This window comes from Sebastes umbrosus, chromosome 22, assembly GCF_015220745.1.
Source record: "Sebastes umbrosus isolate fSebUmb1 chromosome 22, fSebUmb1.pri, whole genome shotgun sequence".
Taxonomy (NCBI): domain Eukaryota; kingdom Metazoa; phylum Chordata; class Actinopteri; order Perciformes; family Sebastidae; genus Sebastes; species Sebastes umbrosus.
The window spans coordinates 6,528,280-6,550,791 of NC_051290.1; the positions used below are offsets into that span (position 1 = coordinate 6,528,280).

Sequence of the window (22,512 nt, forward strand, 5' to 3'; positions counted from 1 at the left end):
CAACAAAAATATACATTTAAAATGATCTTTTGACCGTATATTGGCATCATACCAGCAACACTACTACTGTTTCAGTGTCTATATCTGTAGAATATGTCACAGACACACACCATTTTTTTTTTTTTAACTAAACACTTCCTGCTTCCGTTTAAAAAGAAAAGCCCTCTAAAAAATGTTCTGTGGACACAATTCTTTCATTTGTTAATGGCTTTTATTCTGAAATATTTGCAGGAGTGCTGTGGAAAATGCAGTGACTGATTATTTACAAATATAAATGTACAAAAATTTAATATGAAAGACATTTACTGTATAATTAAATGAAATGGCCATTATGAAAGGCAAACTCTATATAGAAAAAAAGGGCTTGTGGTAGCAGCGCAGCAGCAGCAGAAACGCTGACGTGAGAGACGCAGCAGTTCAGTGAGGCAGCCACCACGCGCTGCTGACGTTCCCAGTCTGGCCCAGGCATTATAAACTTTTATTAGTTGTGTTACACACAAACAAATATAAAACATGTACACTTCTACAGCTTTATACTTGAGTACGTGCATTCATTGTGGTCGCTGTTGTCTCTTGTTGTAGATCTGTTGACCTGGTGTTCCCTTACAGTTGCGTAAAGGATGTTTTCTTCATTTTGGCCACCCTGTTAATAAAATATAAACCACAGTATTGTTCTTGAGAGAGATAAAAACCCTCCAAAAAATTGCTGTCATGAAAACATTTGAATGGTAATACAATAGCTAATCTACACAAAACATACCTGTATTGTTGTGGAGGGAGCTGAAAGTCTTCCATGAGACTCTGAAAAAGAAAGAAAATTGCACTCACTATAATGCTCTTACTGTGAAGCACGTACAAACTGTCAGCAAAGAATAGTAGTTACGGTACCTGCGCATTTACAGCTGTTTCTCTTCTTCATCATGCACAGTAAGAAAACCAGTAAAACAACCAGGATGGTGGTGAATGCCAAAGCTCCACTCAAGAAATACACCAAGACAGGAGAGTCCACCTGATCTGTAGAGAGACGGACACCAGGAGACATTACAGAGCCTTTTGAACTCATTTTAACTAATAGATATCACCATGAAACTTCCCCACGTCATTACTTACATTAAGACAAAGTTTTCTGAAATTTTGTTAAAATATGCTATAAATATTATATATATGCAAATTTTAAAAATGTCCAAAAACAGAATTCTGAACATTGGATAAAGCCAGGTTAAAAATTGAATTTGTTGATATATTAGAGTCTTAGGTTTTTATAGAGGGAATTTTGGATATCTCTTTTTATCACTCCATAAATCAGAAGATACTGTCAACAACCATTACAAAAAATATCAATTTTTGCCATGTTTTTAGGAAATTTTGTTTCTATAAATCAGGCTATGAATGATATATGAACAAACTCCTCTGTAAAAACCTTCAGAATATAGATGAGGAATGAAACTGGAAAGTTTGGTGTATGTACTTGCTACTGAAGTGGAGATTTCTGGCTCAGATTATGAGAAAACAGCTTTTAAAGATATGTATCGTAAATTTTTAACATTTTGCAAGACACTACAGGTGAAGAGGGTAAAACATTTTAACTAATAGAAATCACCATGAAACTTCCCCAGTTGATTACTCACATTAAGACAATTGTTTTTTGTATTACAAGTGAGGCGGTCAATCAATTCAAACATATTGTCTATAGTTAATTGCAATTAATCTTACATTAATTGCACATTTTTTATCTGTTCAAAATGTACATTAAAGGGAGATTTGTCAAATATTTAATGCTCTTATCAACATGGGAGTGGACAAATATACTTGCTTTATGCAAATATATGTATATACCTATTATTAGAAATCAATTAACAACACAAAACAATGACAAATATTGTCCAGAAACCCTCACAGGTGCATTTAACATAAAACATTTGCTCAAATCATAACATGGCAAACTGCAGCCCAACAAGCAACAACATCTGTCAGTGTGTCAGTGTGCTGACTTGACTATGACTTGCCCCAAACTGCATGTGATTATCATAAAGTGGGCATGTATGTAAAGGGGAGACTCGTGGGTACCCATAGAACCCATTTTCATTCACATATCTTGATGTCAGAGGTCAAGGGACCCCTTTGAAAATTTAGCGCATGTTTGGAGCATTACTAAGTCTCCTTCACGACAAGCTAGTATGACATGTGTGGTACCAATAATTTCATATGATATCACTATCTTCACTCTAAAACTTTAAAACTGAGCCCGCTATAACCTAAAATTTTAAAGTTGCATTAATATGTTAAAGAAATTAGTGACGTTAAAACAAATTTGCGTTAAGGCGTTATTATTGCTTTAACTTTGACAGCCTTAATTACAAGTTTTCTGGATTGTTATGTTTAAATATGCAAATGAGGCATTATCTAATGCTAACTTTTGGTGATTTTAGGAGAAATCTACAGACAGATAGACAAAGTGTAGTAAAATAAAACACTTAAATGTGTATTTTTGGATGCTTTCTTTCCACTAATCTGAAAGAAGACATGTTATGGAAGCAAAATAGCACAAAATCTCAGAACTGACCAGTACATGAAAAAAGTTTTTGCCTGTGGAAGTATTATACTTAATAACCTTACCTTCAAAGTCCAGCTTGGTCCCGTTTCCAAACAGTATGTGTCCACATGAGGCAACAGCACAGTAGTAGGTCCCAGCATGAGACCGGTTCAGGCTGTTCATTGGCAGGTTGTAGACACAGGTGTGTGTTTGTGTGTTGGGTTTCTTCTCACACTGATCATTCCTGCTTCCATGGGTGTAGATGAGTCCTGGATGAGATTCTTCAGAGTTTCTGAACCAGTAAACACTGTGTTCTCCATCACAGGTCCCAGTGTGTACTGTACAGTTCAGAGTCTTAGTGCCTTCTGGCTGGACGGTCTCAGATGCTGACTGCTGGACCAAAGCTGGGACGTTTAGACCTGAACCCTGTACACTGACTTCAATGCCCTCCATGAATTCAAACTTGTATGAATGGCTTTTTGCGCAGTAGTAAGTAGCTGAGTCCGAAATTTGCAGTTCTGTTATCTTCAAGTGATTGTTACTGTTTTCAGTATCCAATGTGAAGCGTGGATTGTTCTTGAATTCATCATGAAATTTTGCATTTTTTTCATATTTGTAGAAGGTAGAGAGGAGCCTTGGTTTCTGTCCCAGAGTCTGTTTATACCAGTAAAGCCTTGCAGCAATATTACTCTCATAGGAACATTGCAAAGTCAAGTTTTCGCCAGTTTTAGCGGATACAAAACCTCTCTCTTGATTAGCAGATGGGGAGGATTTCAGATCCGTCATCTGAGCTAGAGATAGGAATAACAAAGCACTTTATGAACACATGAAAAACACAAAGAAACATCAGAAGCAATGTCATGAGGAGTGGTCATATACTTTAGAAGATTCAAACTGCAGTCACAAAAAAAAAAACTCACCCATTTTCCCCAAGAACATACATGTCAGATAGAAGACAAACTTTGGAGATGTCATCGTGTTCAAATTGTCGTGCTGAATGAAAGCTAAATCTCGTTTCTCCACTTGTCACAGACAAGACTGCGTTTGATTGGACAGCCAGAAGTGACAGTGTACGTCCTATTTAGGAAACTTTATCACATGATCGCTGCCACCTACATACAGTATATAGTGTGAAATTTGGTTCACATTTTGAGAGATATATGAAGAATATAATGGTTTAAGTCGCTGAAAAATCTCTGTATCCAATATATACATATCTGTAACAAGACACAGTGCAGTACATTCATGTGCAATATTTGGTATATTTAACAAAAAGGTAACAAAAAATATTTTGAGCAGCTCCATCCAACCATCCATACTTGATAATATACAGTATACTGATATACTTGACTCTCTTTTTGAACTGTAGTACGGCAAAACAACACTGTACTATGTGCTTTATTCAAGAGGCATCTTTTCTTTACAATAATCAATACAAATTTGATTAATCTAGGGCTGTACGATTAATCAAAAATAAAATCCTGATCTCATTTCTGGCCTCTCTATAACCCTAAGCTTCATCAACAAATGACAAGTGTGTGTCATACCACGTGGAAACTGTGTACAGGAAGAGGGGGTGGCAGGACATGGATAAAAATATATATAGACAGCAGAGTGAAAGAAATGTGGTAAAAGAAAAAAAGCCACGTAGAAACCTCGTAGAGAGAGGGCCAGAAAGAACAATCGATATGTCAACCCCCAGTTCTGACAAAAACACTGTGCAGTCTGCTCATTGGAACCAGATTCAAAGACGAGAATGACAGTCAAAAGCACCTAACACAGGAAATAAATATAACTACAGATGCACTAATATGGAATTTTAGGGCAGATAATGATAACCGATAATTGTCTGTTTGTTGTGGCTGATACCGATAAATTTATCAATAATATTAACCTTACAAATGCAAAAATGTGAAGAGGAAAATAAATGTTTTCAGGTTGACAAGTTTTTTAATACAACAATATTTAGAGAACCTTCACCATCCATAGAAAGAACAACTTGCAATAATCTACATTATTCTTTTGACATGTAGAATAATTAGAGACAGACGTTATCACCTTATTGATTAGCTACACAAACCATAATAACTTCACATATTTCATTTATTTATTTATTTTTTATTTATTTGCACATATATAAAACTTCACCATATCCAGTCAATGAGAAAAAAATAAAACAAGAAATGTGTCAGGAGACGTCAAGAGCTTATACAAATGACCCCCCCACCAACCCCAGGAGAGAAAAAAACAATAACAAAAGAGGAAGAAAAATCTAAACTAACATAATTTTAATAAAAAAAACAAAAGTTAAACAACAACAAGAAGTACACAAAATGTGCAGAAAAACCTAACCAAACAGTGGAAAACAATCCAATAAAAACAATGAAATACCTACAAAAAAATAGTACAGAATGGTAAAATGGTAAATGGACTTGGACTTATATAGCGCTTTTCTAGTCTTCCGACCACTCAAAGCGCTTTACACTACATGTCAGTATTCACCCATTCACACACACATTCATACACTGATGGCAGAGGCTACTAAGGTGCCAACTTTGCCCATCAGGATTTAATCTAAATACTCATTCACACACCGATGGCTATGCCTCCGGGAGCAATTTGGGGTTAAGTGTCTTGCTCAAGGACACATCGACATGTGACCCGGAGCAGCCGGGGATCGAACCACCGACCTTCCGATTGGTGGACAACCTGCTCTACCCTCTGAGCCACAGCCGCCCCATACAGACCCACGTACAGAAGAAAAGAAAATATATCTAAACATATCAAAAGATGAAAATATGGTTGGACCATACATAGACTTTATATGAGAAGTGGACGTAGTCACCCAGACTGCCGTTTTGAAGCCTCGAGCTCGGCATTTTGGTCGTAGCTATTTTTGTTTTTTTGTCCTTTGCCATCTTGTTTTTTTCGAAACCAGAAGTGACACGAGAGGGTGGAGCTAAGTACAACTGAATACGAGTTTTTTAGGTCACCAAAATGTTAAAATTAACTTTCATGAATTGAAAACAAAACTGTGAAAGAGAATGAGAATGTGGTTGACCTCACTTACAACAATAGGTGTGAAACTCTTGTGGGGCTTAAAGTGGAGATGAAGCAGTCGACAAACTTATGTGAGTTTACTAAATGGATTTCCACTCTAATGAACAATTATATAACAAACATGACAAATGTCAGCATTTAAAAGAAAAAGAAAAAAGAAGCTTCATTTTATCTTTCGTGGCAAGAGCGCCGCCATGTTGCGGTACTCTAGACTGTGACATCACACATTTTTCAAATTCAGAGTGCTCCAAATTTTGAATATGTTTATTTGATCATTAACAACATACATTTCACATACAAAAACATATGATTTGTTTAAAAAACAAACAAACAGTGAGGATAGATAAAAAGTATAGGATGATCTTGATCCTAAAAGCATGTGAGTGACTTTTACAGCATCGATGAATGTGAGCTTCTTAATATACTGGATAAATCATAAAAAAAACATTTATGCATATGTACTAAAAATAATCTAAATAAAATTAATTAACAATTAAAGAATCATTTTAGATACATGGTGTATTTGCAAGAACAATGTGGAGACAAAAATCTGTATCCTAAATAAGCACATTAGCAAAGAAGAGTGATTTATTTTGGGCTGCAGGACAACAAAGAAGCTTTAAAAGCATATTTATTTCAAACTTAGATATACATTTATATTACACTTTAAAAGAGGCATGAAGAAATCCCTGTCTTACGCAAAAGTACAAATACAATATGTCCACTTCTACTGCTTGACGCTGTAGTACACACATTCACTCCAGGTCGGATCCCTCTGTCTTCTTGATCTGTTGTGCAGGTTGACACTTAAAGCAGCATAATAGAGTTTTTCTCCGTGTTGGTAACCCTGGTAACAAAATATATACCAGCTGATCGTTATTTAGTTCTTGACAGAAATTAAAACAATATCCAGGAAACAATGTATTCTGCAATAAAAAGTGTAATTTTCAGTTACACAGTTTTTATTCACCTTTGCATTTGTTGTGGAGGAAGCTGAAAGTCTTGCTTGAGACTCTGGTTGTGAAACAGAAGAAAAAGCTCTTTTATTCAAAAGCCAAATTCAGTGAAGACGAGCTGTCAAATACAAACAATAGTTACCTGTAGATTGGCAGCTGCTTCTCTTGCTCATCATGCACACGGAGAAAGCCAGTAAAACACTCAGGATGGAGGCGAATGTCGAAGTTCCACTCAAGAAATACACCAAGACAGTAGAGTCCACCCCATCTGCAGAGAGACGGACTTCAGAAACATGGAGCTTTCAGCAGGTTTTTATCCTAAGTTTGTTTAGGAAGTACTTATCAGATGCAACAACCTCGGCTACTCACCTTTAACGTCCAGCTTGGTCCCGTTTCCAAACAGTATGTGTCCACATGAGGCAACAGCACAGTAGTAGGTCCCAGCATGAGACGTATCCAGGCTCTTTATTGGCAGGTTGTAGACACAGGTGTGTGTTTGTGTGTTGGGTTTCTTCTCACACTGATCATTCCTGCCTCCATGGGTGTAGATGAGTCCTGGATGAGATTCTTCAGAGTTTCTGAACCAGTAAACACTGTGTTCTCCATCACAGATCCCAGTGTGTACTGTACAGTTCAGAGTCACAGAGCCTCCTGGCTGGACGGTCTCAGATCCTGACTGCTGGACCAAAGTTGGGACGTTCAAACCTGAACCCTCTACACTGACTAGAATGCTCGCCAAGACTTCCAACGCGTATAGATAGCAACTTATGCAGTAGTAAGTACCTGAGTCTGAATTGCGCATGTCTGCAATTGTAAAGTGATTTTTACCATTTTCAGTATCCAATGTGAAACGTGAATTGTTCTTGAATTCGCCATACAAATATTTTTTTTTATCATACGTATAGAAGTTGGAGATGAGCCTTGGTTTCTGTCCCAGTGTTTGCTTGTACCAGTAAATCCTTGCACCAACAATGCCTCCATAGAAACACTGCAAAGTGAAGTTCTCCCTCGCTTTAACTGATACAAAACCTTTCTCTTGACGAACAGACGAGGAGGATTTCAGATCGGTCGTCTGAGCTGAAGTGAAGTAAGAGACAAAGCAAATATAAATTTGATTTAATGTGGCAGAACTCAGCAAAATTAAAAATCTTAGAAACATTCGTATGACGAGTGATCATACACTGAAAGTTTGAATATATGAATACAACTCACCCATTTCCCCCCAGAGCAGACATGCGAGATAGAGAGCAAACACTGTCGATGTCATCGTGCTCAAATAGCTGTGGGAAATGAAAAGAAGGTAGATGCTTTCTCCACTCTTTAGAGACGAGACTGCGCTTGATTGGTCAACCTCATGTGACGCTGTATGTACGTCCTACTTAGGAGGCGTCAAATGTTCACTGCCATCTGTAGAGTCAAGCATTTTTTTTTTAGAAAAGGACCACAAGGTGTGAAAGATATATGAAGAACATAACAGCTCTCCATCTTGGCATTAGATTTAAAACAAGTAAAAGGTCCATTGACCTCCATTGTACTGGACTGGCAGCAGAAGTCAAATAAAATCAGTTCTATCTACATGCATAACTACCACTGGGCATAAAGTTTGACATGCTTTAAACTTTAGCCCAACATCACAAATCAAACCTTTGCCTCAAGGGGCCTCGCTCAAGTGGTCTTTGTCTTATGAGGTATCCTTCCGAGGGTGCGAACACTCTTACATCCTGCTGAAAACCACAAAATGTACCAAATACAAAAAGTAAGGGGGGTTGAAAAGTTCACAGGTCCGAGAGTAATGAATGCTTTATTTCTTTTCTACGTAAGTTCATAGTGTAGTAGTTCATAGTGACAAAATATTTTAGCACACAGTAACTATTGTATCTCTTAAAGGCTTTGCTTTTATTACACCTGGCCTACATCCGCTGTGTGGTCAAAGCAGCAGCTGCAGTCTTCGTCAGTATCAGCCTCAGTGCTGCTGTACACTCAGACGCAGCTCAATACGCAGTCAGTGTACTTGTGTAAACCAGGGGTTCTCAAACTTTTTGGGGCCAGGGAAAATATTCATAGGACCCCTCATAATCGTAACGCAGATTAAGCATAATGTTTACTACCATTTGTACTCTTAGATGCCATTGGAACTATTTCTATTTTAAAACTTTTCAACCTAAATACGTCAGACCTGTTGGATAGTGATAAACAGAAACGCATTTCAATTTGAATCATGTTAATACCTCTTATATACTTTTAGTCAGAGGGTGATTTTATTCAAATTGCATTTGGACTTTTCAAGTAATTGATCTTAAAAGCTTTCAGAAAATGAACAGTAGCAAGCCTGGCGTAGTCCTAATGAATCCAGATGTTTAAATTTACCAGTCTAAAGCTGACTTTCAATAAGTGCTTCAACTTAAAAATAATGAACTCATTGCTGTGTGTCACAATCATATCAGTTTCTATTGGCCCAAAGCTAACGTTGGTGGGACTAAAGGACACAATATGCTTGTTTTATTGGCGCAAATGGTCCCTATTTGTTGATATTCACACATATTCAACAATATTTTATAATTTATAGCAAATTATTTCGCGGACCTCCTGAGAGATTGCCACGTACCCCTGGGGGTCCTCGGACCCCACTTTGAGAATCACTGGTACTACTAACTACCTTTGGGTCCGCCCGGCGCTACGAAGGGTCTTAAGGGGACTCAGCCCGCTCAGTTGTATTTTTTGCTCCCTTTGTTTAAGCTTTATGTATCTATAGACAAATAGCAAAAACAACACATTTATTGGCCGAGATACATGTGACTATCGCTCAGCTGTTGTTTCAGAACCATGGACAGCGCTGTTTGTGTGTAAGGGCCGGGTAGCTTGTCTACTGTAGGTGTGGCGCTGTCCGTGGTACTGAAACGGAGGGGAGGAGATCGACAGACGGCCAGACGAGACAGAACACGTCGATTAGTTTGGTTTCTTCTTGCTTTTCGTGGTGACATGGAAATAAAGCATATCAATTAACTTTGTATTCGAAATGTATTAGATAAAGTACCAGCTATTGGGAAATAGTGGAATATAATTATTAAATAATGTTTATAAAAAACAAATATTGGGGTAATTTTGAAGTAATTCCAAATTTCAAATAGGTTACTTGCTAATTATCACCTAATTACCAATTTGCGGACCTGTAAAATGAAGTGTTACTGTACATATAATGATATACTGTATCTATTAAATTTCCATTAAGAGTAGGAGGGACATCAAAGCTCTGCACTTGCTTTCCACAATACTGTATGTGTGCATGGAAACTATGGAGTGATTAAGAAAAATCCTGGTTATGCAAAACATAAATAGAGATTAAAGAAAGCTTGTTGATTGAGTAAAAAGGGACAATATTACCAACAAGTCTTTGTATTATTTATTTTATTTTATTTTATTTAACCTTTATTCAACCAGGAGTATAGAGATTAAAAATCTCTTTTTCAAGAGTGTCCTGGCCAAGATAGGCAGCAGCACAGTTACAAGGTTGTAGACATAAAACACACATAACACTTTAAAACGAAGACAAAGAGCAAATTACAGAATCATAAGGTATCGAAAAAACATTCATTAGCATTCAAAACTTCTACAGCCAGATGTGCTCGCTTCCAAGTCTTTTAGAAATACTTATTTTATTTTATTGCAAGACAATACTTTAGAATTTTAAAGACATTCAGTGAGACCAGCTCTCAAAAATTTGTCAATTTGTAACTGATTCCAAGAAGAGGAAGCAGCGTATACTTAATAGATGTGAACTCCGGTCTTGTGCACAAAAATCTGATGCAATGCTGTACATGCACACCATACTCTCCGCCTCACTACGTAAAGTGCACACTTCTTCCTGCATTGGCACTGCATGTTGGCATCGGGCGTAAACCGTGAGATGTAAATATGAACATAATTCCTAGGCACACTGAGCTGCAACTTTTGACTTTAGAGCACAAGGAAGATATACACATACATCTCAAAATCTACCTCTAAATCTACACAACATTTGAAATACGACTAAATCCAGTTTTATTGTAAAAGTATAAATGAAACCTGTCCAGATCTATTGCTTTACACTGGAGTACACGCATTCATCATTGGTGTTGTTCCTCGGTCTCCGTGATCTGTTGGGCAGGTTGACACTTAAAGCAGCATAATGGAGGCTGTCTGCGTCTCTGTAACCCTGGTAACACAATATATAGAAGTGGATTAGAATATCAAAATTGAAATATTCACAAAACAATTGGTTGTTGTGAAATAAAAAGGTGGATTATTAAGATAAATGTCACCTCTGCATTTTCTGTGAAGGGAGCTGATAGTCTTCCGCGAGACTCTGGATGTGAAACACAGAAAATGCTTCTTTATTCAAAAGTTATATTTAGTGGGTACAAGCTATCAGATACAAACGGTACAACTTACCTGCACATTGGCAGCTGTTTCTCTTGTTCACCTTGTACACTGAGAGAGCCAGTATAACAACCAGGATGGTGGTGAATGCCAAAGCTCCACTCAAGAAATACACCAAGACAAGAGAGGCTTCCTCATCTATAGAGAGTCAGACACCAGAAACAGAGCTTTTATCGCTGTGTTCATTAGAGCTGGGACGATTCACCTATCTCCCGATTCCATACTATCATGATACTTGGGTGCCGATTCGATATGTATTGCGATTCTACAAGTATTGCGATTCCATATTACGATGTATTGTGATTTTTGTTAAGTTTTTTAACACTAGACCATGACAAAAGGATGAATCATACACTTCTAGGGACATTTACTTCGGAAAATCTCTAAATTGATATTGTAAAAATGTTTGATTTTTAGCATGTATATAGTCAGATATATCAGTCATTGTCATTATTTATTACATTTTTTTTCATTTCACGTTACCGCAATACGATAACATTTCCTGTCTGTGATAGAGTTAGCATGAAGCTCTGCTTTTGCCTCACTTGTGAAACTAGGGGTGGAACGGTTCACAAAATTCATGGTTCAGTTCATATCAGGGTTTTCGGTTCGGTATATTTGTTACAGAAGGAGGTCAATTTCTGATTTCAACATGCTTTTCATTTATTTGGCAAAAATAAGTAAACAAATGTTTGCCTTAACAAAAGTATGGCTTACATAAAGAACAAATACACGTCTTCATTGACAAATCTCAATTGAAAGAATAGGTCTTCTACAGTAACTAGTACAACAAAAAAATGCAGCTTTGTTATTTTCATATAAAAATAATGAAATTCTAAACTAAGGCCATACATTGAAGCATAAGCTCAACCAGAACTATGCTAAAAGACATACAGCTTTTATGAATGAGCTATGAGCTGTGAGTTTATAGCTCATTCAACAGTGGCTCACTGGTCATAATTCTTACTATAACAGTAAAGGCACTCAAATACTGACATATTGTCAATAAGAAAAAATAAATTACAAAAATAAAATCCCAAATGTCTGTAATGTAATGTTCCACCTCAAGGCTGTTGAGAAATCCTCAACTGCTGCTTATGCTAGTTTACACAGGGCAGGCACAACAGACTAAAATCCACACGTGAAGGCTCACGCTCTTTGACCATATGCTTTAATTCTGTATTGTTAACGTCCTGAACCGAACGGTTCGGGTCAGATACACAAACCGTTCCAACCCTATGTGAAACCCAAAGTGTTTCCATACTTTACTGCATGTGTATTGTTTACCACGTTGGATTTAAAATGTGAGGGTGCAGGTCGTATCCATGCCGACCCTCCGCCGGTTCTGGTATTAAAAAAATCAATTTCAGAATCGTAAAAAAAGAAATTGCGATACATAAGTGAATTAATCTTTTCCCCCACCCCTGGTGTTCATGTTCAGTTTGATTGGAAAGTAACCATAAATAACTATACTAGAGCTAGAATGTTACTCACCTTTAAAGTCCAGCTTGGTCCCATTTCCAAACAGTATGTGTCCACATGAGGCAACAGCACAGTAGTAGGTCCCAACATGAGACCGGTTCAGGCTCTTCATTGGCAGGTTGTAGACACAGGTGTGTGTTTTGTTGTTGGGTTTCTTCTCACACTGATCATTCCTGCGTCCATGAGTGTAAATGAGTCCTGGATGAGATTCTTCAGAGTTTCTGAACCAGTAAACACTGTGTTCTCCATCACAAGTCCCAGTGTGTACTGTACAGTTCAGAGTCACAGAGCCTCCTGGCTCGACGGTCTCAGATGCTGACTGCTGGACTAAAGCTGGGACGTTCAGACCTGAACCCTGCACACTGACTAAAGTGCCCTCCGCAAAATACAAGGCAAGTGACTCACTAGCTGCGCAGTAGTAAATAGCTGAGTCTGAAATGCGCAAATCAAAAATTGTCAAGTGATTGTTACCGTTTTCCATATCCACTGTGAAGCGTGGATTGTTATTGAATTCATGATAAAAAATGGCTGTTGTATGCATATATGAGGAAGAGATCAGCCGTGGTTCCTGTCCCAGTGTTTGCTTGTACCAGTAAAGCGATGCTGGCTCACTATCTTCATAGAAACATTGCAAAGTCACATTGTTTCCAACATTAGCTGATACAAAACCTCTCTGTTGACGAACAGATGAGGAAGAAATCAGACCGGTCACATGAGCTGAAGTGAAATGAAAGACGAAACAAATACACAGTTAATAATTTAATCTGATGGAATTCAGCATAATTATTACATAAAAATATATATTTAGAAGCATTTCCATGAAGAGTTGCTAAAGAAAAGATAGAAACTGCAGTCACAAAAACACAACTCACCCATTTTCCCCAAGAGCAAACATGTGAGATAGAAGACAAACTTTAGAGATGCCATCGTGTTCAAATTTCTGTGTTGAGTGAAACAAACCTAGATCCTTTTTCTACTCTTCAGAGACAAGACTGCGTTTGATTGGCCGACCTGATGTGACACTGTATGTCCTATTCAGGAAACCTGATCACATGTTTGCTGCCATTTATAGAGCCAAGTTGTGGTTCACATACACTACATATACAGTCACATGGAGGTCTGATCATTTACCTGCCAATAAAAAGCCTCAGTAATAGTAATGTGTATTTATAAAAATGAAGAATATCTATAGACTGAGTTGATGCATCGTCCTGATGTGCTGACTCTGAATATCTAAATATCTATCCCTATATGGTTTTAGAGAAAGTTTAAAATACTTTAAATCACCTGCTTACAAGATTAGATCTTATTTTTATTATTATTATTATTATGAAAGGTGCTGAATTCCAAATTCAGAGCATATCTACAGTATGACTGAGGGATTGCCTCCACGTGGCTCTTCAGATGGCGACGACTGAGCCGCCGCCATCACTAACAGTGCTAACAATGGCAACAGTGCTGACAGTGTTAACCTGGGGGGGAACCAGAGGTTGGCCGCTATGCTTCCACCAAGACGCTGTGTGTTATCATGGAAGCGTAGCGCCCTACCATATGAACCCAGTGCAGAGCGGTGGCGATTAGCTAGCTCGTGGGGCACACACACTGGGACTCACATGCACTAGTGCCTATTTCACACTGCAAGCCCTCCCCTGTTCTGGGGTATTTTAGTGGTCTCTGGCTTAAGGGACATCTATGTGGGAGTGCAGCCGCGTCAACATCCTGCTGAAAACCACAATAGCTGCTGCACTGACAGAGATACACAGCTAAAGCATGGGGTAAATGTTAAAAGGTCTCAAAGCAATGACTGCTTCATTTCTTTTCTGCATTCATAAGAGAAGCAGTGCCAAAACAAAACATTTTGCCATGCATAACTCTGTCTTAAAAGCTACACAGAGCAAAGCATGTTAACTTTATCTTGGGGCCACAGTTTACCCACCTACCAAGACACCACTACACCACTAGCACCAGCGGATTTGGGCAGAACTCAGGCTCAAACTTCCTAAAACAGTAACTTTAATAATGGTTCTTGCAGTTACATAGTCATTTAGATTAAAAATCTCTTTTTCAAGAGTGTCCTGGCCAAGATAGGCGGCACAGTTACAAGGTTGCAGACATAAAACAAACATAATAATTCAAAACGAAGACAAAGAGCAAATTACAGAATAATAAGGTATCGAAAAAACATTCATCAGCAGTCAAACTTTCTACAGCCAGATGTGCTCGCTTCCAAGTCTTTTAGAAGCACTTTAAAGACATTCAGTGAGACCAGCTCTCAAAGATTCAGGTCATTTTGTAACTGATTCCAAGAAGAGGAAGAAGCGTATACTTAAATGCCCTTTTTCCCAGTCCTGTACGGACTTTTAATAGGATTTAGTCTGTGAATAGATGTGAACTCCGGTGTTGTGCACAAAAGTCTGATGCGCTACTGTAGCCTAGACGCACACCATACTCTCAGCCGCACTACTTAAAGTGCACACTTCTTCCTGCATTGGCACTGAATGTTGGCATCGGGCGTAAACCGTGAGATGTAAATATGAACAGAAATCCTGGGCACACTGAGCTGCAACGTTTGACTGCAGAGCAAAAGGAAGATATACACATACATCTCAAAATCTACCTTGAAATACGACTAAATCCAGTTTTATTATAAAAGTAGAAATGAAACCTGTCCAGATCTATTGCTTTACACTGGAGTACACACATTCATCATTGGTGTTGTTCCTCGGTCTCCGTGATCTGTTGGGCAGGTTGACACTTAAAGCAGCATAATGGACGCTGTCTGCGTCTCTGTAACCCTGGTAACACAATATGTAGAAGTGGATTAGGACATCAAAATTGAAATATTCACAAAACAATTGGTTGTTGTGAAATAAAAAGGTGGATTATTAAGATAAATGTCACCTCTGCATTTTCTGTGGAGGGAGCTGATAATCTTCCGCGAGACTCTGGATGTGAAACACAGAAAATGATTGTTTATTCAAAAGTTATATTTAGTGACTACAAGCTATCAGATACAAACGGTACAACTTACCTGCACATTGGCAGCTGTTTCTCTTGTTCACCTTGTACACTGAGAGAGCCAGTATAACAACCAGGATGGTGGTGAATGCCAAAGCTCCACTCAAGAAATACACCAAGACAAGAGAGGCTTCCTCATCTATAGAGAGTCAGACACCAGAAACAGAGCTTTTATCGCTGTGTTCATTAGGGCTGGGACGATTCACCTATCTCCCGATTCAATACTATCATGATACTTGGGTGCTGATTTGATATGTATTGCGATTTTACAAATGATTTTTGTTAACTTTTTAACACTAGACCATGACAAAAGGATGAATCATACACTTCTAGGGACTTTTACTTCGGAAAATCTCTAAATTGATTCAGTAAAAATGTTTAAATTTCAGTATGTATATAATCAGAGATGTCCTGAAGTCAGATATATCAGTCATTATCATTATTTATTACATTTTGTTATTAATTTTGCCATGAGAGTGACGGCTGGCTCGCCCGCACGTTACTGCAATACGATAACATTTCCTGTCCATGACAGAGTTAGCATGCAGCTTTAGCTGCTAGATGTCTAGCTCTGCTTTTGCTGCAATGTGTGAAACTAGGGGTGGAACGGTTCACAAAATTCATGGTTCGGTTCATATAACAGTTTTGGGGCACAACAAACTAAAATTCACACGTGAAGGCTCACGCTCTTTGATCATATGCTTTAATTCTGTATTGTTTACGATGGAGTGTGGTCGTATATGCAGCGATAAACACTCTTATAGCATTAGATATTACTTTGGCACAGTTTGAATCTGCAATGGGAGGCTGTCTGAATGCTGTGGGGGAACGGACTCTCCGTCCAGTCTGCTTTTGTTTCGCTCCGCTAATCGACACATTCGGGTGATGCCGTCGTAATTAAATGTTTCAAGTGTCCATATATGAACCCGACTTCAGTTGAACAGTGTCGGCGTACAGTTTGACACAAATCGTTGTCAGTTCAGCCTGACTTCATGAGCTACTGGGCGCTACAGCGCTGCTAACATTCCTGGTGCACTGCCAAAACTTTCCAGGTAAAACTCACGCTCCAGAGATTCTGTTCCGAGTAGAAACAGTAAACATAAACTTCTGTTTGGATAGCGGCGAAACGAAAGGATGTCGCGAACCGAACCGAACGTCCTGAACCGAACGGTTCGGGTCAAATACACAAACCGTTCCAACCCTAAGTGAAACCCAGGTGTGTCCATACTTTACTGCATGTGTATTGTTTACCACGTTGGATTTAAAATGTGAGGGTGCAGGTCGTATCCATGCCGACCCTCCACCGGTTCTGGCATTAAAAAAATCTATTTCAAAATCGTAACAAAAGAAATCGCGATACAAAAGTGAATGATCTTTTCCCCACCCCTGGTGTTCATGTTCAGTTTGATTGGAAAGTAACCATACATAACTATACTAGAGCTAGAATGTTACTCACCTTTAAAGTTCAGCATGGTCCCGTTTCCAAACAGTATATGTCCACATGAGGCAACAGCACAGTAGTAGGTCCCAACATCAGACTGGTTCAGGCTCTTTATTGGCAGGTTGTAGACACAGGTGTGCGTTTGTGTGTTGGGTTTCTTCTCACACTGATCATTCCTGCCTCCATGGGTGTAGATGAGTCCTGGATGAGATTCTTCAGAGTTTCTGTACCAGTAAACACTGTGTTGTCCATCACATGTCCCAGTGTGTACTGTACAGTTCAGAGTCACAGAGCCTTCTGGCTGGATGGTCTCAGATGCTGACTGCTGGACCAAAGCCGGGGTGTTCAGACCTGAACCCTGTACACTGACTAAAGTGCCCTCCGCAAAATACAAGGCAAGTGACACACTAGCTGCGCAGTAGTAATTAGCTGAGTCTGAAATGCGCAAATCAAAAATTGTCAAGGGATTTTTACTGTTTTCCTTATCCACTGTGAAGCGTGGATTGTTATTGAATTCATGATAAAAAGTGGCTGCTGTATCCATATATGTGGAAGAGATGAGCCGTGGTTTCTGTCCCAGTGTTTGCTTGTACCAGTAAAGCCATGCTGGCTCACTATCTTCATAGAAACATTGCAAAGTCACATTGTTTCCAACATTAGCTGATACAAAACCTCTCTGTTGACGAACAGATGAGGAAGAAATCAGACCGGTCACATGAGCTGAAGTGAAATGAGAGACGAAACAAATACACAGTTAATAATTTAATCTGATGGAATTCGACATAATTATTACATAAAAAATATATATATTTAGAAGCATTTCCATGAAGAGTTGCTAAAGAAAAGATAGAAACTGCAGTCACAAAAACACAACTCACCCATTTTCCCCAAGAGCAAACATGTGAGATAGAAGACAAACTTTAGAGATGCCATCGTGTTCAGATTTCTGTGTTGAGTGAAAAGAACGTAGATGCTTTCTCCACTCTTCAGAGACAAGACTGCGTTTGATTGGCCGACCTGATGTGACACTGTATGTCCTATTCAGGAAACCTGATCACATGTTTACTGTCACTTATAGAGCCAAGTTGTGGTTCACATACACTACATATACAGTCACATGCAGGTCTGATCATTTATCTGCCAATAAAAAGCCTCAGTAATAGTAATGTGTATTTATAAAAATGAAGAATATCTATAGACCGAGTTGATGCATTGTCCTGAAGTGCTGTCTCTGAATATCTAAATATCTATCCCTATGTGGTTTTAGAGAAAGTTTAAAATACTTTAAATCACCTGCTTACAAGATTAGATCTTCTTTTTATTATTATTATTACTATGAAAGGTGCTGAATTCAAATTCAGAGCATATCTACAGTATGACTGAGGGATTGCCTCCACGTGGCTCTTCAGATGGCGACGACTGAGCCGCCGCCAGCACTAAGAGTGTAAACAACGGCAACAGTGCTGACAGTGTTAACCTGGGGGGGAACCAGAGGTTGGGTGCTATGCTTCCACCAAGACGCTGTGGATTATCGTGGAAGTGTAGCGCCCAACCATATGAGCCCAGTGAGGAGCGGTGGCGATTAGCTAACTCGTGTTGCACAAACATTTGGACTCACATGCACTAGTGCCTGTTTCATACTACAAGATTTTCAATCTGTTTCTGATGTTCAGATGTTTCAAAATGCATATGCAATTTGTATATTATATCCATTATATGTAGTAGTACTCTAAATAGTATTTCAACTAAGTAATGTTCTAAGAATTTCCATTAATAGTATTACTAGTATTAGTATTTGTATTACTGGTATTCGTGTTAATATTAGATTTTCCTGTGTGATCAAATGTGACGTAATAAGCCCTCCCCTGTTCTGGGGTATTTTAGTGGTCTCTGGCTTAAGGGACATCTATGTGGGAGTGCAGCCGCGTCAACATCCTGCTGAAAACCACAATAGCTGCTGCACTGACAGAGATACACAGCTAAAGCATGGGGTAAATGTTAAAAGGTCTCAAAGCAATGACTGCTTCATTTCTTTTCTGCATTCATAAGAGAAGCAGTGCCAAAACAAAACATTTTGCCATGCATAACTCTGTCTTAAAAGCTACACAGAGCAAAGCATGTTGACTTCATCTTGGGGCCACAGTTTACCCACCTACCAAGACACCACTACACCACTGCCATCAGCGGATTTGGGCAGAACTCAGGCTCAAACTTTCTAAAACAGTAACTTTAATAATGGTTTTCTCAGTTACATAGTCCTAGTCATAGATTTATGAAGTTGTTAAAGGTCAGACTCATTGAGATTAAAAATCTCTTTTTCAAGAGTGTCAATAGGCAGCAGCACAGTTACACGGTTGCAGACATAAAACAAACATAACAATTCAAAATGAAGACAAAGAGCAAATTACAGAATCACAAGGTATCGAAAAAACATTCATCAGCAGAGAAAAACTTCTACAGCCAGATGTGCTCGCTTCCAAGTCTTTTAGAAATACTTTAAAGACATTCAGTGAGAACAGCTCTCAGAGATTCAGGTTATTTTGTAACTGATTCCAAAAACAGGAAACAGCGTTCTTGAATGCCCTTTTTCCCAGTTCAGTACAGACTATTAATAGGATTTAGTCTGTGAATAGATGTGAACTCCGGTGTTGTGCGCAAACATCTGATGCACTACTGTAGCCTAGACGCACACCATACTCTCCGCCGCACTACGTAAAGTGCACACTTCTTCCTGCATTGGCACTGAATGTTGGCATCGGGCGTAAACCGTGAGATGTAAATATGAACAGAATTCCTAGGCACACTGAGCTGCAACTTTTGACTGCAGACCACAAGAAAGATATACACATACATCTCATAATCCACCTCTAAATCTACACAACACTTGAAATACGACTAAATCCAGTTTTATTATAAAAGTAGAAATGGAACCTGTCCAGATCTATTGCTTTACACTGGAGTACACGCATTCATCATTGGTGTTGTTCCTCGGTCTCCTTGATCTGTTGGTCAGGTTGACACTTAAAGCAGCATAATGGAGGCTGTCTGCGTCTCTGTAACCCTGGTAACACAATATGTAGAAGTGGATTAGGATATCAAAATTGAAATATTCACAAAACAATTGGTTGTTGTGAAATAAAAAGGTGGATTATTAAGATAAATGTCACCTCTGCATTTTCTGTGGAGGGAGCTGATAATCTTCCGTGAGACTCTGGATGTGAAACACAGAAAATGCTTCTTTATTCAAAAGTTATATTTAGTGAGTACAAGCTATCAGATACAAACGGTACAACTTACCTGCACATTGGCAGCTGTTTCTCTTGTTCACCTTGTACACTGAGAGAGCCAGTATAACAACCAGGATGGTGGTGAATGCCAAAGCTCCACTCAAGAAATACACCAAGACAAGAGAGGCTTCCTCATCTATAGAGAGTCAGACACCAGAAACAGAGCTTTTATCGCTGTGTTCATTAGGGCTGGGACGATGCACCTATCTCCCGATTCCATACTATCATGATACTTGGGTGCTGATTTGATATGTATTGCGATTCTACAAATTATTTTTGTTAACTTTTTTAACACTAGACCATGACAAAAGGATGAATCATACACTTCTAGGGACTTTTACTTCGGAAAATCTCTAAATTGATATTGTAAAAATGTTTAAATTTCAGTATGTATATAATCAGAGATGTCCTGAAGTCAGATATATCAGTCATTGTCATTATTTATTAATTTTTTATTTTTCATTGGGGCCGTTTGAATGCATTTAACATAAATGTCAGTATATGGGTGCTCTACAGTTGTAGCGTCGGCTAATTTGGCCATGAGAGTGACGACTGGCTTGACCGCACGTTACCGCAATACGATAACATTTAGCATGCAGCTTTAGTCATGATGTCTAGCTCTGCTTTTCCTGCAATGTTTGAAACCCAAAGTGTTTCCATACTTTACTGGATGTGTAGTGTTTACCACCTGGATATAAAATGTGAGGGTGCAGGTCATATCATGCGGACCCTCCGCCGGTTCTGGCGTTAATAAAAAATCTATTTCAAAATCGTAAAAAATGAAATTGCGATACATAAGTGAATTAATCTTTTCCCCACCCCTGGTGTTCATGTTTAGTTTGATTGGAAAGTAACCATAAATAAGTATACTAGAGCTAGAATGTTACTCACCTTTAAAGTCCAGCTTGGTCCCGTTTCCAAACAGTATGTGTCCACATGAGGCAACAGCACAGTAGTAGGTCCCAACATGAGACCGGTTCAGGCTCTTTATTGGCAGGTTGTAGACACAGGTGTGTGTTTGTGTGTTGGGTTTCTTCTCACACTGATCATTCCTGCCTCCATGGGTGTAGATGAGTCCTGGATGAGATTCTTCAGAGTTTCTGTACCAGTAAACACTGTGTTCTCCATCACAGGTCCCAGTGTGTACTGTACAGTTCAGAGTCACAGAGCCTCCTGGCTGGACGGTCTCAGATGCTGACTGCTGGACCAAAGCCGGGATGTTCAGACCTGAACCCTGCACACTGACTAGAGTGCCCTCCGAAAAATACAAGACGTATGACGCACTAGCTGCGCAGTAGTAAATAGCTGAGTCTGAAATGCGCAAATCCAAAATTGTCAAGTGATTGTTACTGTTTTCCTTATCCACTGTGAAGCGTGGATTGTTCTTGAATTCATGATGAAAAGTGACTCTTATATCATGCATATATGTGGAAGAGATCAGCTGTGGTTTCTGTCCCGGTGTTTGTTTGTACCAGTAAAGCCATGCTGGATCACTACCTTCACAGAAACATTGCAAAGTTACACTGTTTCCAACATTAGCTGATACAAAACCTCTCTGTTGACGAACAGAAAAATTCAGACCGGTCACATGAGCTGAAGTGAAATGAGAGACAAAACAAATACACAGTTTATAATTTAATCTGACGGAATTCAGCATAATTATTACATAAAAAATATATATTTAGAAGCATTTCCATGAAGAGTTGCTAAAGAAAAGATAGAAACTGCAGTCATAAAAACACAACTCACCCATTTTCCCCAAGAGCAAACATGTGAGATAGAAGACAAACTTTGGAGATGCCATCGTGTTCAGATTTCTGTGTTGAGTGAAAAGAACGTAGATGCTTTCTCCACTCTTCAGAGACAAGATTGCGTTTGATTGGCCGACCTGATGTGACACTGTATGTCCTATTCAGGAAACCTGATCACATGTTTGCTGCCATTTATAGAGCTAAGTTTTGGTTCACATACACTACATATACAGTCACATGGAGGTCTGATCATTTACCTGCCAATAAAAAGCATCAGTAATAGTAATGTGTATTTATAAAAATGAAGAATATCTATAGACCGAGTTGATGCATCGTCCTGATGTGCTGACTCTGAATATCTAAATATCTATCCCTATGTGGTTTTAGAGAAAGTTTAAAATACTTTAAATCACCTGCCTACAAGATTAGATCTTATTTTTATTATTATTATTATTATTATGAAAGGTGCTGAATTCAAATTCAGAGCATATCTATGATTGAGGGATTGCCTCCACGTGGCTCTTCAGATGGCGACGACTGAGCCACCACCAGCACTAACAGTGCTGAC

General features: G+C 38.7%; 5 protein-coding genes across 8 annotated transcripts in view; 1 reads left to right on the forward strand and 4 right to left on the reverse strand.

The window, feature by feature from the left end:
* The window catches only part of LOC119482112 (prostaglandin D2 receptor 2-like), a 158,728-nt gene that overhangs the window by 13,583 nt on the left and 122,633 nt on the right, over window positions 1-22,512 (forward strand). The gene's annotated exons all lie outside the window — the stretch shown is intronic.
* On the reverse strand, window positions 111-21,909 carry LOC119482115 (immunoglobulin kappa light chain-like). 3 transcript variants are annotated; one of them, XM_037759523.1, is made up of 5 exons: window positions 3,454-3,631; window positions 2,617-3,324; window positions 889-1,014; window positions 761-801; window positions 111-643 (listed from the first exon to the last, which is right to left on the reverse strand). In XM_037759523.1, exons 1-5 carry the CDS (start codon window positions 3,506-3,508, stop codon window positions 524-526), a joined length of 1,050 nt encoding a protein of 349 aa, XP_037615451.1. In that variant the 5' UTR covers window positions 3,509-3,631; the 3' UTR covers window positions 111-523. The 3 variants fall into 3 exon arrangements, with proteins under 3 accessions (XP_037615451.1, XP_037615450.1, XP_037615449.1); XM_037759522.1 differs by lacking the exons at window positions 2,617-3,324; window positions 3,454-3,631 and adding an exon at window positions 21,085-21,909 and having other exon boundaries at window positions 340-643; XM_037759521.1 differs by lacking the exons at window positions 111-643; window positions 761-801; window positions 889-1,014; window positions 2,617-3,324; window positions 3,454-3,631 and adding exons at window positions 19,473-19,967; window positions 20,074-20,117; window positions 20,204-20,329; window positions 21,085-21,907.
* On the reverse strand, window positions 5,853-7,882 carry LOC119482113. 2 transcript variants are annotated; one of them, XM_037759520.1, is made up of 5 exons: window positions 7,762-7,882; window positions 6,919-7,626; window positions 6,692-6,817; window positions 6,564-6,607; window positions 5,853-6,440 (listed from the first exon to the last, which is right to left on the reverse strand). In XM_037759520.1, exons 1-5 carry the CDS (start codon window positions 7,814-7,816, stop codon window positions 6,321-6,323), a joined length of 1,053 nt encoding a protein of 350 aa, XP_037615448.1. In that variant the 5' UTR covers window positions 7,817-7,882; the 3' UTR covers window positions 5,853-6,320. The 2 variants fall into 2 exon arrangements, with proteins under 2 accessions (XP_037615448.1, XP_037615447.1); XM_037759519.1 differs by having other exon boundaries at window positions 6,692-6,832.
* LOC119482138 lies at window positions 10,006-14,071 on the reverse strand. Its single transcript, XM_037759558.1, has 5 exons — window positions 13,320-14,071; window positions 12,460-13,164; window positions 10,978-11,103; window positions 10,848-10,891; window positions 10,006-10,741 (listed from the first exon to the last, which is right to left on the reverse strand). The coding sequence occupies exons 1-5, from the start codon at window positions 13,372-13,374 to the stop codon at window positions 10,622-10,624; spliced, it is 1,050 nt and encodes a 349-aa protein (XP_037615486.1). The 5' UTR covers window positions 13,375-14,071; the 3' UTR covers window positions 10,006-10,621.
* LOC119482140 lies at window positions 14,607-17,844 on the reverse strand. The gene is made up of 5 exons (XM_037759561.1): window positions 17,785-17,844; window positions 16,922-17,626; window positions 15,479-15,604; window positions 15,349-15,392; window positions 14,607-15,242 (listed from the first exon to the last, which is right to left on the reverse strand). The coding sequence occupies exons 1-5, from the start codon at window positions 17,837-17,839 to the stop codon at window positions 15,123-15,125; spliced, it is 1,050 nt and encodes a 349-aa protein (XP_037615489.1). The 5' UTR covers window positions 17,840-17,844; the 3' UTR covers window positions 14,607-15,122.